This window comes from Cetorhinus maximus, chromosome 19 (assembly GCF_964194155.1).
Source record: "Cetorhinus maximus chromosome 19, sCetMax3.hap1.1, whole genome shotgun sequence".
NCBI classification, from domain to species: Eukaryota; Metazoa; Chordata; class Chondrichthyes; order Lamniformes; family Cetorhinidae; genus Cetorhinus; species Cetorhinus maximus.
Window position 1 is genome coordinate 6159694 of NC_135897.1, and position 15929 is coordinate 6175622.

The following is a 15929-nucleotide window of genomic DNA, read 5'->3' on the forward strand; positions in this document are numbered from 1 at the left end:
GGGCGTAGGGGAGGGTTTAGAGAGAAGCGGAGGACTAGTGGCCCACAGCGATAGGTAGCCGATTGACCTTATTAAAGGCCTATTAAGGCTTATTGTTGGGGGACAGTTTAGTTGCCTGGAGGTGACCTGCCTGGTGTCAGAGCGAGAGGCCTGCACTCCAGGCAGGCTTAGAGGCCCTCTCTGCCTGGCTTCATGCAGCTGCGGGCCGCCATGTGGAAGGGTTCCCCTGCTTCAATGGTGGCCTGACTGCTGAAGGTTTTTTTGTTTTAAATTTTAAATGGTGGAGAGAGGGAGCATCCATCTTGGGGGACCCTCTTTCTCACTTTAAAGAAAAGCTTCTTCTCCTTGCATACTGGATGACCACCGAGGCAAAAGGCGGGAAATTACAGGCCGATTAGCCTGACCTCGGTCGTTGGTAAGATTTTAGAGTCCATTATTAAGGATGAGATTTCAGAATACTTGGAAGTGCATGGTAAAATAGGGCAAAGTCAGCATGGTTTCATCAATGGGATGTCATGCCTGACAAATCTGTTAGAATTCTTTGAGGAGGTAACGAGAAGGTTAGACAAAGGAGAGCCAATGGATGTTATCTACTTGGACTTCCAGAAGGCCTTTGACAAGGTGCCGCACAGGAGGCTGCTCAGTAAGATAAGAGCCCATGGTGTTAGAGGCAAGGTACTAGCATGGATAGAAGATTGACTGTCTGGCAGGAGGCAGAGAGTGAGGATAAGGGGGTCCTTCTCAGGATGGCAGCCGGTGACTAGTGGAGTTCCGCAGGGGTCAGTGTTGGGACCACAACTTTTCACTTTATACATTAATGATCTAGATGAAGGAACTGAGGGCATCCTGGCTAAGTTTGCAGATGATACAAAGATAGGTGGAGGGACAGGTAGTATTGAGGAGGCGGGGAGGCTGCAGAAGGATTTGGACAGGTTAGGAGAATGGGCAAAGAAGTGGCAGATAGAATACAACGTGGGGAAGTGTGAGGTCATGCACTTTGGTAGGAAGAATAGAGGCATAGACTATTTTCTAAATGGGGAGAGAATTCAGAAGTCTGGAGTGCAAAGGGACTTGGGAGTCCTAGTCCAGGATTCTCCTAAGGTTAACTTGTAGGTTGAGTCGGTAGTTAGGAAGGCAAATGCAATGTTGGCATTTATTTTGAGAGGACTGGAATATAAAAGCAGGGATGTGCTGCTGAGGCTTTGTAAGGCTCTGGTCAGACCACATTTAGAATATTGTGAGCAATTTTGGGCCCCGTATCTCAGGAAGGATGTTCTGGCCCTGGAGAGGGTCCAGAGGAGGTTCACGAGAATGATCCCAGGAATGAAAGGCTTAACATATGAGGAAGGTTTGAGGACTCTGGGTCTATACTCGATGGAGTTTAGAAGGATGAGGGGGGATCTGATTGAAACTTACAGAATACTGAAAGGCCTGGATAGAGTGGACGTGGGGAAGATGTTTCCATTAGTAGGAGAGACTAGGACCCGAGGGCACAGCCTCAGAGTAAAGGGAAGACCTTTTAGAACAGAGATGAGGAGAAACTTCTTTAGCCAGAGAGTGGTGAATCTATGGAATTCATTGCCACAGAAGGCTTTGGAGGCCAGGTCATTGAGTGTATTTAAGACTGAGATAGATAGGTTCTTGATTGGTAAGGGAGTCAAAGGTTACGGGGAGAAGGCGGGAGAATGGGGTTGAGAAACTTATCAGCCATGATTGAATGGCGGAGCAGACTCGATGGGCCAAATGGCCTAATTTCTGCTCCTATGTCTTATGGTCTTATGGCCTTCCACTGGCTATCCAACTTCAAGAACCTGCCCACCATCCTTAATTGGATGATGAGCCCGGCCTCTGGTCTGTAACTAGTCAATTGGGGACAATTGAGTGCTTGTTTCCCATACACAAGCGGGCAAGGGAAGCGATGGCATCGTGGCATTGTCACTGGACTCGTATTCCAAACACCCAGGGTAATGCTCTGATGACCTGGGTTCGAAACACACCACGGAAGATTGTGATATTTGAATTTAATAAAAATAAAATGATGATGATCACAAAACTATCACTGGTTGTTATAAAAACCCATCTGGTTCACCAATGCTCTTTAGGGAAGGAAATCTATTCTCCTTACCTGGTCTGGTGTACATGGGACTCCAGAATCACAGCAATGTGGTTGACTCTTAAATGCCCTCTAAACAAGGGCAATTAAGGACAGGCAATAAATGCTGGCCTAGCCAGTGACGCCCACATCCCATGAATGAATACTAAAAAAAATCTAGGACTGAATGTCAGCCAAGGAGTGTGACCACACGGAGGCAGTGGAGGGATCAAGAGAGGTTCTGGAGAGGAGAGCTGGGTTTTATCAGTGTACATGTGGTAGCCCACGTCTATGCGATGGTGTGCCTTCGTATACAGGTGGCTTTCAGACACTGCAGTGATATCTTTATGTTGAGCCCCTTCCAAAATGGCGTGCCCTGTCGACGTATTTCTTCCGCCAGGTGCAAGGCCTGAAGCACAACGTGCAGTCCTGTTTGTAGATCGGAGGGGCCTTTGTGACTTCTTGCAGGTCTTGCCCATCTTTTACCAGGACCTGATCGAAGTCTGGAGCATGGTCGCCTCACGACGCAGCTCTCCCCCACCTCAGGAGTAGTAGCTGTCGTCAAGGGGCCACTGATCAGGAATCCGCACCTCCACCGATATCACTTCAGGCGGCAGGCGGAAGGGAGGGCTGTGGCCACTGGTGTGACCAGAATCAGGGACCTGCTAGGTGGCGGAGGATTCCACAGGAATTGGCGCATTGCGAGCTGGTGGAAGTCCAGCTTGCGGCCAGTGCCATCCATGACCTTAGAACGGTTCTGCTCAGCCTCAATGTCATCCAAGGCCTTGAGGACGCTCAGGTGAGCACTGGACTCCCATCTGAGCGAACCCCTGATCGGACAGAATTCCAATTAGCCCCAAGACCTGAACACACCCTCGGGAGCTGGAGCCCCACAGCGTGAGCCACATCATGGAAATGCCCTCCGTGCCTTTTAGCACGGCGCAGAGGTATTTCCTGTATGGGTTGCTAATGCACACCCTTCACCTCCTCGCCTTTGCCTGCTGTCCAGACATGCCTTGGCCTGTTGCCGTCTGATGGTGGAGGTCCCCACTGGAGGGCACTCTATGTGGAGGTGCTGCCACTTAGCATCAGGGACCTGGGGTGGAGGGTGTTGGGTGCAGCAGTCCCATACTAGGTTGCACCGGTTCACGGACTCCCAAGAAACCTGTGCTTTTTGCAGCCCTGTGGAGTCTGTGGACCACATGTTTATAGGTTGTTGTATGCTGCACTCCCTTTTTAGTTACTTAAAAAAATTGTTACTTAATTTTTGGTTGCACTTCAGTCCCACGCTCCTAATCCTTGGACACCCGGTGTGGAAAGGGGCGGGGAGAGAGGAGGACCTCCTCATAAACCTGCTCCTGGGCCTGGCCTTTAACAGGTCCAGGCAGCAGGCAGTCGAGGGGGTCGTCTGCCCTGACTGTCTGCCCCCCTTCCGTGGCTACGCTCATGGCCAGGTGTCCTTAAAGGCGGAGCATGTGGTGTTCGCCGGCATGGTGGAGGCCTTCCGTGACCGGTGGGCCTTCCGTGAGCGGTGGGCACCGCAGGGACTGGTGTGTATTCTTGAAAGCCAGAATCACATTTTGGTTTGATCTTTGTAAGTTTCCTTTGGGTTGCAGTACCCTTTAAGAGGCTGCCCCTTTTATTTATTCATTTGATCTTTTGTTGATTTGTCTCCCTTTGTTATTGGCTTAATCTAAAAGAGCATACAGTGTGGGCTTCTGACCCCCATCTGACAAGGGCGGGGGCCTGAAGCCCAAGGGGAAAATACAGCCACACACATAAATATAGATCAAGCTAACACATTGGAACAGGCTGAATTTCCTGCTCTCCTAGTGCCATGCAGTCTGTTCACAGTATATATCATGTTGAAAGCCTGTGACACCAGTCCTCTGATCCCTCAAGCCAGCATACACCTGTTCTTGAATGATATCCTTTGTCACAACAGTGACTACACTTCAAGAGTATGTCATTGGTGTTAAATCCAATAATTGAATGTTGAGGAAGAATGAGTCTGAAGTTAGCCTGTACCTTAAAACAGGTTTCTTTCCAAAACAACAAAGTAAAAGTTACAGACTCTCCCAATTCCTCCCAGGCACCCAGCTACTATGTTTGGATTTGAACCCATGTCCCAGGGCATTAGCCTGGGCCTCTAGATTACTAGTCCAACAACATTACCACTACACCACCATCTCTTCCCAGGCACCCAGAGTGAACTGGTTTATATCCCCTTATAATGATTCCCTACTCTACCCCAATTGGAGACAGCTGTGCTTAACTAGCAACATAAAGCTTGTATTCTTTGGCAACGCAATTTCAACATTTAACAATTGGTTATAATGCACTTTGGAAGTCCTGACGTCATGGATGGCATGATATAAATCTAAGATTTTATTTTCTTTGCGTAGAAGTGCAAGTGTTAACCTTATTAGGTATGCCCAAGACAGTGCTGCAGGGGAGAGCCAAGGCCAAGCAGAACACAAGTAATGACTGTTATGGCCCAGCGGATGGTAAATGCTGAGCTGTTCAAATCCCAGTGGGAAACTTGAAACAGCTGCCACAACTGTTTTGTAAATTGAGTTTTGTTTCAAGGTGCGTGCCTTGAATTCAGGAGTAATCTGCTGAGACATAAAGGTTTTTTTTACAAAACTAAGTTAACTATTTATTAACAGAAAAAAAAAAGCTCATATCTAGGTCTACAAACTACTACTATGCTAACTGCTAACTCCCCTAATTAGTCTGACTCCCAGTTATACCTCCATTAAGGTAACAGCAAAAACAAATGGATTTAAACAGACCCAGGCAGAGCAACACGATACACTTGATAAGAGAATTCAAAGCGAGTTTTCTTAGCTCCGGTTCCTGTAGACAGCAGCTTTAGGCTTAGAGGCTGGAGGCTTTTCACACTTGCGTTAGACCTTAGAATGCATTCTCCCTTACACATAACCTCATCTCCTTTATACATGTTTTCTACTTTTTAATGCAAATCCCATTGTTCCAATAGGTCTTTGCAACTTTATTTTTCTCATAACATAAATTTTCTATAGTGCTCATATTGTCAGTAATCTTTGGGAAAAGTAAACACACTGTGTGGCTTGGCTTCTTATGACTAGGTGTAACATTCTACCATCTTTTTGAAATTCAAACTAACCTAATTTATCTAAAAATGCAAATGTTCCTCACACCTCACATTGTGAAACGTGAGCCATGTTTACATATTTAGAATTTTAAACCTAGCTTCTTTTGATAACTCAAAAGCTTCAGACTAGCTGTCTCCAATTCAGTTAAATCCTCTCCACACACACATACATACAGAGAAACTAATCCAAACCCCACTATTAACCCACTTCTATAATAAATCGCATTAACATTATGAAAATTATATTTTTCATGACATGATACACCCAAGATCATACCTCATTTTACGCATCCAATCAGGGGCAGCACAGGCTGGATTAGGGGCTGTTGTCCAACTACACTGACATATCAAGCCACTTATATGTCAGGTACAGAAACTGATTTCCAAAGCCTTTTGCCCTACAGGTTCCTGCCCCTCACGGACCTTGTCATGCTGTTTAAGAATCAGTTTGTGTTTATCTGCTGTCAATCACCCATGTCTCTTTTGTTAATGATTGATGTGGTGGCTTAGGCACAGAGGTGATTGGTCACATGGTGCAAGGATTCAGAACAATCTGGAAGAATTTTGCTTCAAAATGGAAGTGGGATCTCAGCTGTCTGTGGTGAGGAGCAGAAGAGTGGTGTTGGATTCGGGAATCTGCCTGGCTGATATCATCATAGCAGGGGGCAGGATTGTGGACATTCAACCTGAGGGTATCACAGCACCACGGGCACCGAATCAACAGGTAAGCCCAGCACTTACTGTGCAATATGTACATTCCCTTCTTGAAAACAGCACACACTATCGTCAGCTTGGAATACTTCATATTCCCACCCTGTATTCTCCACACTCCCACCTGCTATTCTGATCACTCCTTTCTGATATTTTGTACAATCCTATCTGCACCAGCTACTGGATTGCTGTTTAACAACCCCACTGGTTCAATAATGACTTTCAGTGAACAAGCGAGGCTCCCTGGCCTGGCCTACATGGAATCCAAACTATAACATCAATTTTAACTTGGGGTGCCTTCAGGGTGAGTGGGTTGTGTGCGACTTGATAACTCCCACTGACACCTCACACCACACCCCTTCCAACCCCCCCAACCCTGCTGCTGGCCCTAGATAGCCTGGGTCATATTAAGTAGGGATTTTCAGAGCATTCAAGTTGGCAGGCTGTAACTAGTGGAGCAAGGGCCAGTGCCAGGCCTCAGTTATTTACGATCTATATTAAGAACTTAAGGGTAGCAGGATCATTTGAGACTTCAGGAGGCAGTCCTCCCTGCCTGTTTCGAGTCACCCCAGGTCCAGGAAAGGGTACCTTGCTCAGGGTTATGAGCCGTAGCCAACATCAGAACCAGTGAATTTTCGGTGGTGATGAGCTAGAACTTGAGGGGCAACAGCTGCTTACAGGCGGAGGATCTTTCGGAAAGAAAAAGTTTGCTTCAGGCACACATGAGGAAGGCAACAGGGAACCACCTCAAGTATTATTTTCCCCAGTCAAATTGCTCATTGCATTTGAAAATGGAAAACTCATTTGAACAACTGAGAAAGGAAGTGCAGGACTGCAAGGCATGGAGATATGAGCAGGAGACTTGCTCTTAGTCAGATCACTACTACAATTAATGACTTAGATGAAGAGACCAAGGGGAATGTCAGAGTCATAGAGCTATTACATCACAGAGGAAAGCCATTCAGCCCATCGAGTCCTTGCCGGCTCTCTGTAGAGCAATTCAATTAGTCCCATTCCCCCACTCTATCCACATAGAGCTGTAAGCTTATTTCACTCAAGTGCTCATTTGTAGGCAATGAGTTTTTGCTACATAAAAATGGTCTTCCTCACAGCTGCCCTGCATCAACGTAGAGGGCTGATGAGGGTAATATGATTGATCTTTTTGGCATTTGATAAAGTACCACATAACAGACTTGTTCAGCAAATTGAGAGCTCGTGGATTAAAAGAGACAGTAGCAGCCTGGATAGGGAATTGGCTGAGTGACAAGAAATAGAGACTACTGGGGAACAGTTGTATTTTGAGGAAGGTATACAGTGAAGTTTCCCAGGGGTCAGTGTAAGGAGCCCTGCTATTCTTGATCCCTGTATTGCTACCACCGGTCCCCGGATGAGGTTCTCTCAATTTGTTATGATCCCAGACGGTGTACCCCAAATTTTTATACTGCTGGGTGAGTAGGGATGAACTGCTTCACCTTCTTTATTCAAATGATGCAGTTGGTCGCAACAAGGTTAATTTTAAAAAACAATCCCTTCCCTTGTGAATACCTTTAACTAGTCCAAATGTATTTATGTTTTAAAAGAAGCCAATTTAACCAGGCTTTCTTGAGTCAAAGAAAGAGTGAGTTTATTAGTTACTAAACACAAGGAAATATAATAAAAATGCAACACACATTCACACAGATTAGAAATGGGAAATTCAGTCCCAAAGTAAAAGTTAAAAAGGTAAACGAATCAGTCCTTTGGCTTGTCCGTGAGGAGTAGATGGTGAAATGTTGCGGCCGTTAAGTTGGATGATTCGGGTAGAGCTGATTTTGGGCAGTTGAGCAGTTGGTTTGGAGATTCATCGTTCTGCAGGTTAGCTGAAAGGAGTTGTCCTGTTTCCTTTTCGGCTGTAGCTTTGATGACTTGTGACTTGCCTCCAGCAATCAGGGAGAGAGAATTTTTTACCTGCAAGCGTAGGGATGCCTAGTTGATGTTCTTCAGCTGTGACCTTCATAGCATACCCTCGCACACCAGGTCTGGAACACCAAAACGAGCACACAGACCAGGGTTGCAGTTGGCTTTTAGCCCCTTTTCTCGTGTATTCCTGGAGGGGAAAAAACAAACATGTCTTTCGTCCAGAAACTGCTTTCTTTCAACTCAGGTCATGTCCACAATCTGGGATATAACTCACGGGAGACGGCTTGTGCTAAAATGGTAATCAGTCTTCATTATCTCTGCAACCACAGGAGATTACAGTTCAGTTTTTGTATTGCATCTTTTCCTTTGAAGTATCTCTCTCTGAAGTAGACTTTGACAGCTTTTTAGGTGTGACATTCTGTTCTCTGGACTAGTTGATCAAGTGTAATCCACATAGGAATTTTCCAGCAAGTAGTTATTTTACAGTCTCAGCCAGCTTTTGCTTGTCTGCCCTTTTTAAAAAAAAAATACGGGTCTTACTTAAAAGTTCAATATGTCCGTAAGTAATTCGGGGCTATGATCTGTAGTCATGGCAATATTAATGGCCTAACCTTGGGTGTGCAGAGCACAATTTCAAAATTAGCAAATGGCACAAAATTTAGAAGTATTGTGAACTGTGAGGAGGCTAGCGATAGACTTCAAGCGGGTGTAGATGGGCTGGTGGAATGGGTGGACATATGGCAGATGAAATTTAATGCACAGAAGTATGAAATGATTCATTTTGGTAGGAAGAAAGATAAGAGACAATATAAAATAAAGGGTACAATTCTATAAGGAGTACAGGAGCAGATGGTCCTGGGGGTACATGTGCACCAATTGTTGAAGGTGACAGGGCAGGTTGAGAAAGTGGTTAATAAGGCACACAGGATCCTAGACTTTATTAATAGTGGCAAAGAGTACAAAAGTGAGGAGGTTATGATGAACCTTTATAATCAACTGGTTCAGTCTCAACTGGAGTATTCTGTCCAATTCTGGGCACCACACTTTAGGAATGATGTGAAGGCATTAGAGAGGTTGCAGAAAAGATTGACAAGAATGGGGTTAGGAACTTCAGTTACGAGGATAGATTAGAGAAGCTGGGTTTGTTCAGCTTAGAGAAGAGAAGGTTGAGAGGAGGCTCGATAGAGGTGTCTAAAATAATGAGGGATCTGTCCAGAGTAGATGGGGAGACACTGTTCCCATTAGCAAAAGGGTCAAGATCCAGATGACGTTTTAAGGTAATTGGCAGAAGAACCAAAAGCAACATGAGGAAAAACTTATTGCACAGTGAGTGGTTAGGATCTGGCATGAACTGCCTGAGAGTGTGGCTCAGGTGATTCAGTCATGGCTTTCGAAATGGAATTGGATAATTACCTGAAGAGAAAATATTTGCAGAGTTGCGGAGAAAAGGCAGGGAAGAGAAACTAGCCGAATTGCTCTTGCAGGGAGCTGGCATGGACACAATGGGCTGAATGGCCTCCCTCTGTGCTTTAACCATTCCAAGATTCTTTGATTCTTTAATTCTATGTAGCATAATCAATTCTGATTAGGCAAGTGCTAGCTCAGCCAGTCGCACTCTCACCTCTGAGACATATGGTTCTCGGGTCGAAACCCATTCCAGAAGTTGAGCTTGTGATTCAGGCCAAGACTCCGTGCTAGGAATAAGGTCATGGTGTTTGTTACAAAGCTGAGACATTAAACCAGGGCCTGTTAGCATCTTCAGTTTGAATGTATAAGTCCCTGTGACAGCTTTTGAAGACCTGAAAGTCGTTCCCGCGTCCCAGACAACATTCATTCCACAATCCTGCACCACCAAAAACAGATCAGTTGGTCATTTGCTGTTTGTAGGACCTTGCTGTGGATGTAGGATATTTTCCTGCTCTGATCATAACTAATTCACCAGCTGCTAATTGCCCTGGAATGTCCTGAGAATGTGAAAGATCATGTAATTGCAAACTTGTTATTTTTAATGCTAATTAAACTACTAAGTCCAGAAGGACGTATAAGGATGAGAAAAGGTAATTGGCCCCGTCCCTTTAGAAACTTGAAGTACCCAGACTCTTTGCCAGCAGCAAACATCCTTTGTGAAGCTCTGGCTGGCTGCTTATAGTCACTGAACAAGGCTTCTTTAGCAACATGGCCTGAACCCAAAGCCATCAGAATTACAAAAGCAGCATACTCATGGAGATACCACCATCTCCAAGTCACACTCTGTCCTGACTTGGACATACATTGCTGCCCCTTCATCATAACTGAGTCGAAATCCTGGAACTCCCTATCTAACAGCATTATGGGAGCACTTACCACACAGACTGCAGGAGTTCAAAAAGAAGCCTCACCACCACCTTCTCCAATTAGGAATGGGCAATAAATGCCATCCATGCCCTGAGAATGAATAAAAATGAATGAAGATAACAGTCTCAAACACTACTGTGACCATACTCTGCATTCTATTGTGGTTCCTGACACCGATTCAAATTAATTTCAAGTGACAGATCATTGTGCAGAAGAATTGTCTCTACTCAAAGCCTTTGCTAAGATTGTTTGGAGAGCCAAGAATCATTCCTATCCAGATTACTTCACTTGATGTGATGATTCATCTGGACATGACTTAAATCCTCACATTAAGCGCCTAGCAAACCCTTTCTCTTCTCTCCCATGAAGGCAGTGCATCATTGCAACATGGCATGTGGGAGCGACGCTCCCTCTCCATTGCGGGTAAGAACCTGGTCATCAGGTGTGAGGTACTCTCGCTGTTGCTGTACGTGGCGCAGGTCTGGCCCATTCCAGACTCCTGCGCGATGGCGATCACTCGAGCCATCTTCCGCTTTATCTGGAGGTCGAAAATGGATCGTGTCCGCAGGGACGCGATGTACAAGCCTCTAGATAAAGGGGGAAAAAACGTGCCCAACATCGCCCTCATACTGATGGCCACCTTTGTGTGCGGCTGCATCAAGCGGTGCGTAGACCCTCAGTACGCAAACACCAAGTGTCACTACGTGCTGAGGTTCTACCTGTCCCCGGTGTTGCGAAGGATGGGTCTGGCCACGCTGCCGCGGAACGCTCCAAGTAGTTGGACCGTGCCGTACCACCTGTCCCTGGTGGAAAAATTTATGCAGAAAAACACCTTTGACCACAAGTCCATCAGGCAGTGGTCAGCACGTAACGTCCTAGAGGCCCTGAGGGAAAAGGAGAGGGTGGACCCTGTGGGATGGTTCCCCGAGCAGACTGTCAAAGTCATTTGGCAGAATGCCTCATCGCCAGAACTTTCCAACAAGCACCAAGACGTAGCTTGGCTGGTGGTGAGAAAGGCCCTCCCCGTCAGATCCTTCCTACACGCCAGGAGGCTCACCCCCTCTGCACGTTGCCCTTGAGGTGGCTGTGGTGGGGAAGAGACCGTTGTTCACCTCCTTGTGGATTGTGCCTTTGCAAAGAAAGTCTGGAGAGAGATGCAGTGGTTGCTGTCGAGGTTCATCCCGAGCAGTTCTGTGACACAGGACTCTGTGCTCTACGGGCTGTTCCCAGGGACACACACCGAGACAAACATCAACTGCAGCTGGAGGATCATCAACTCGGTGAAAGAGGCGCTTTGGTCTGCCCGAAACTTGTTGGTCTTCCAGCACAAAGAGTTGTCCCCGACCGATTGTTGCGGACTGGCACAATCCAAAGTCCAGGACTACGTGCTGAGGGACGCACTAAAGCTTGGGGCAGCTGCCGCAAAGGCGCAATGGGGAAGGGTCGCTGTCTAAGACCTTTCTACCACAGCGCACCGAGAGACTGGGAACTGTTTAGAGCCCCTCGGGCTGTACAGATCAAAATGAAAGGCTGTAAATGATTGTAATATTGTTTGTACTGATGCACCTGGTGATACATCTTGTAAAAGTGTAACCTGGATTGTACCCTTGTAATGTTGTTTGAAATGGTTTGGAATGTGATTGAAGATATTTTATGAATAAAGTATATTTTTACAAAAAAAAACATGACTCCATGATATTTCCTTCTGCAGTATTTTCTCTTCTTGTGTATTACAATGAAAGGTGTTTACATCATTTTATTTATCATGTAGTGGCCTACATCAATCTTCTGACCATTTCCAGTCTTTCACACAGAGCAACCTAGGACATGCAACACCACTTTATCCTAACCTTCTTAACAGATGTACAATGCAACCATCTTTGTGAGGAAACAACATATTGAAGGAGGATTCTTTTCATACCAAAAAGAAGCATGTCATTGAATTTATACAACCTGGGCTACAAATGTTAAAATGGTTCTGTGCAGCCTGCAAATTGCTGTTGCTGTATTTACTGGACAAATGCTTCAGGGTTAATGCCACATTGCCCATCTGCTATTCTAACACAGTCTCTAACCCGTTCATTTTAAAATTGAATGGTCCCTTAAATAAGTTAATGCCATTGCCGCATATATTAAGAGCATGATGAGCCACTGTCTACTCACATCAGCAGCGAGAACTTCAAAGCCACTGAATATTTTAGTCAGTTTTATTGAATTTTTTTTGCATGGGAAGATAAGCCTAGAATGGTTCTGTAATGTACCAAACACACCTAGGGCACGATACAGCACGAGTTAGGCATGTGGCAAAGTCCCCTCTGAAATGTCCATCAAACATTCCCAGGGCAGATAGGGCACGGATTAGAGACAGAGTAAATCTCCCTCTACACTGTCCCCATCAAACACTCCCAGGTTTAATGAGTAAGCTCTTGCAGCATTCCCCCTCGTTGGACAGACAGGTGGATTGAACAGTCAGTCATGGGCATCAGTAATGCAATATCTGACCTTCCAACTTTTCCCAATATTAATCCTAATATCAGAAAAATTGGGAGGGTTGCAAATTTAACACACTGACCTTGGAGTTTTGAATTTCAAAAGGGCATAGACATATTGGTGGATTGGGCAGACCAGTGACAGATGAAGTTCAATGCAGAGAAGTGTGAGGTGATTCGTTTTGGCGGAAAAGATATGGTGAGACAGTATTAAATAAAGGGGGAGCCTCTAAAGGAGGTGCAGGAACAGAGGGACCTCGATGTTTACATGCATAGGTCATTGAAGATGGCAGGACATGTTGAGAGAGCAGTCAATAAAGCATATAGTATCTTAGGCTTTATTAATAGAAGCATTGAGTACAAGAGTAAGGAGGTCATGTTGAACTTGTATAAGATAATAGTTAGGCCTCGTCTGGAGTACTGCGTCCAGTTCTGGGTGTCATATTTGAGGAAGGACATGAAGGCATTGGAGAGAATACAGAGGAGATTCACAAGAATGATTCCCAGGATGAAGATGTAGCTATGAGGATAGATTGGAGAGGTTGGGACTGTTTTCCTTGGAGAAAAGAAGGCTGAGAGGTGACTTGATAGAGGTATTCAAGATTCTGAGGGGTTTGGACAGGGTAAATAGTGAGAAACTGTTCCGACTCAACAGAACATCAAGAACTAGAGGGCACAGATTCAAAATAACTGGCAAAAGAGGTAAATGTGATGTCAGGAAAAAAATTTTCACCCAGAGGGTGGTTGGAGTCTGGAACAAACTTCCTGAAAGGGTGGTGGAGGCAGGTTTGACTGAGGTATTCAAAAGGGAATTGGATTGCTACCTGTAAAGAGAGAATGTGCAAGATTACGGGAATAAGACAGGGAAGTGGGACTAGGCAGAATGCTCTTTCAGAGAGCCAGTGCAGACTTGATGGGCTGAATGGCCTCCTTCCGTAAAGACACTGTGATACTGTGACCCCTGTGCTAATTTTCTGATCTGACCAGCTAGCCACTGACCTCATAAAATATACAACACTGGCCCAATTCTATACCTTGGTCGCTACCCGGCCTTGACTGTATCATTAGCCAATTCCCGCTCCTGACATCCTGTGGGATTTCTGGATTAGATTTCCAATTTATTGTCACATGCTGTAGATATGTTAAGTGTTTAGGGACTGCTCACTTCACTCACAATCCCTACAGTGCTAAGATATTCTCCTCCCGCCAGTCTTTACTTGATTCCAGCTCTGGTCATTTAGATGTAAGAGGAATATGCACAATGCTGCCCTGCCACATTTAAGTGGCCTGGACCTTTACCCAGGGCCCAGGCCAGCCAGAGGAAGCACCGTTAAAAAGTGTAGAGGTGACTCAGTGGCTAATAACTGATTGTCCGATGCTGCTGCCTGCCTGTTCTAATCTCTGTTAATCATTGATTGTTGCAGATTCTGGATGTTGGAGACCTCGTGGTAATGCCTGGTGTTGTGGACAGTCACGTCCATGTCAATGAACCAGGACGCACTGACTGGGAAGGCTATTGGACAGCGACAAGGGCAGCAGCAGCAGGTGGAATAACAACTATTGTCGACATGCCGCTGTAAGGAACCAGGACACAAGTGTGTCCTATAGTGTGTCAGACAAGGGCCTGGACTACCTTGAAGAAGTACTGTTCTTCTGTCTGACAGGATTTCTGCTTGTCTCTTTTGCCCTGTTCACCTTCATTGCTTTCCACTTCTCTCCTGGTGTTTGACAAGGTATTTACTAAAACCCGCTTTCACAGCCATATTTCCTTCCTCAGTGACTGTATCCGTCTCCGACTCACCCCACGTGGATTCCAACTGAAGTTCCATCCCTCATGTTTCGAACCCACCCAGGATTACAGGTATCTCCGGGACATACAACGCTCCTCGGACTGCTGTTCCCGTCGCATTCTGAGACCCACACTCAGTGCCATGCGCCGCCATATGAACACACTCGACCTCTCCCTCCAGCAACACCAACTCACCCTATCTCTAAGCTGTCCTTGCCCCCAGTTTCATTTTATTCTTCGTCTCATCCAACGCCTTAACAAGAAACTTTGTCTCTTTCTTTCAGATGCTAAAGAACGCAAGCTCCAACAACTCATCGACACCAACGTCCATCCAGGACCCTCCACCCCTGCCCATCCCTCTGATCCCATAGCTTTCAGCGATTTTTGCAGTTTAAATACTCAGAACTGCAAGATCTGGAAATACCTTTATTTGTTTGACCTCTGACCTTCCCCTCTCTGGTGCTGAACGTTCAGTGCTCAGCGAAGGACTCAGTTTCATACCCTTAGACCCTCACCTCTATGAATTCCGGGCTCGGCACGATGCTGAACTCTTCTTCCGCCGCCTTTGTTTCCGTGCTTCTTTGGGCAGGAGTCCTCTCCCCGTTCAATGGATCCTTTTTGCTGCCTCTAATGTTCTCCCTCCACCTGGACCCCTCCCTCTGGATTCTTATCTTCTCTTGATCTTTTCATTGAGAACCGTCAGCGTGACATTAGTCATCTCAATTTCTCTGCTCCTCTCACCCATTCTAATCTGTCTCTCTCTGAACTTACTGCACTCCGTTCTCTCAGGTCCAACCCTGACTTTGTCATCAAACCCGCTGACAAGGGTGGTGCTGTTGTTGTCTGGCGCACTGACCTCTACCTCGCGGAGGCTGAGCGTCAACTTGTAGACACTTCCTCCTACCTCCCCCTGGACCATGACCCCACCACTGAACATCAAGCCATTGTTTCCAGGACTGTCGCTGACCTCATCTCCTCTGGAGATCGCCCCTTCATAGCTTCCAACCTCATAGTCTCCCAACTTCAGATGGCCTGCTTCTACCTCCTACCCAAAATCCTGGCAGACCGATCGTGTCAGCCTGTTCCTGCCCCACGGAACTCATTTCTTGCTATCTTGACTCCATTGTCCAGTCTCTTCCCACCTACATCCGCGATTCCTCTCACGCCCTACATCATATCAACAATTTCCAGTTCGCTGGCCCAACCACCTCCTCTTCACCATGGACATCCAATCCCTCTACACCTCCATCCCCCACCGGGATGGTCTGAGGGCTCTCTGCTTCTTCCTCAAACAAAGGCCCGAACAATCCCTATCCACCACTACCCTCCTCCGTCTGGCTGAACTTGTTCTCTTACTGGACAATTTCTCCTTAAACTCGTCTCACTTCCTCCAAATAAAAGGTGTGGCTATGGGTCCCCGCATGGGCCCCTTATGCCTGTCTTTTTATGGGGTATGTGGAACATTCCTTGTTCCAGTCC

The 15929-nt window shown here is 46.1% G+C and overlaps 1 protein-coding gene across 3 annotated transcripts in view; it reads left to right on the forward strand.

Annotated features, from left to right (window-relative positions):
- Positions 1–5746: 5746 nt before the first annotated feature.
- LOC144693616 (allantoinase, mitochondrial) overlaps positions 5747–15929 on the forward strand; it is a 36024-nt gene continuing 25841 nt past the window's right edge. For all 3 annotated transcript variants that reach the window (XM_078563438.1, XM_078563439.1, XM_078563440.1), the window contains exons 1-2: positions 5747–5952; positions 14086–14237. In XM_078563438.1, the coding sequence (XP_078419564.1) occupies positions 5803–5952; positions 14086–14237 (302 nt within the window). In that variant the 5' untranslated portion in view covers positions 5747–5802. The remainder of the gene's footprint in view (positions 5953–14085; positions 14238–15929) is intronic.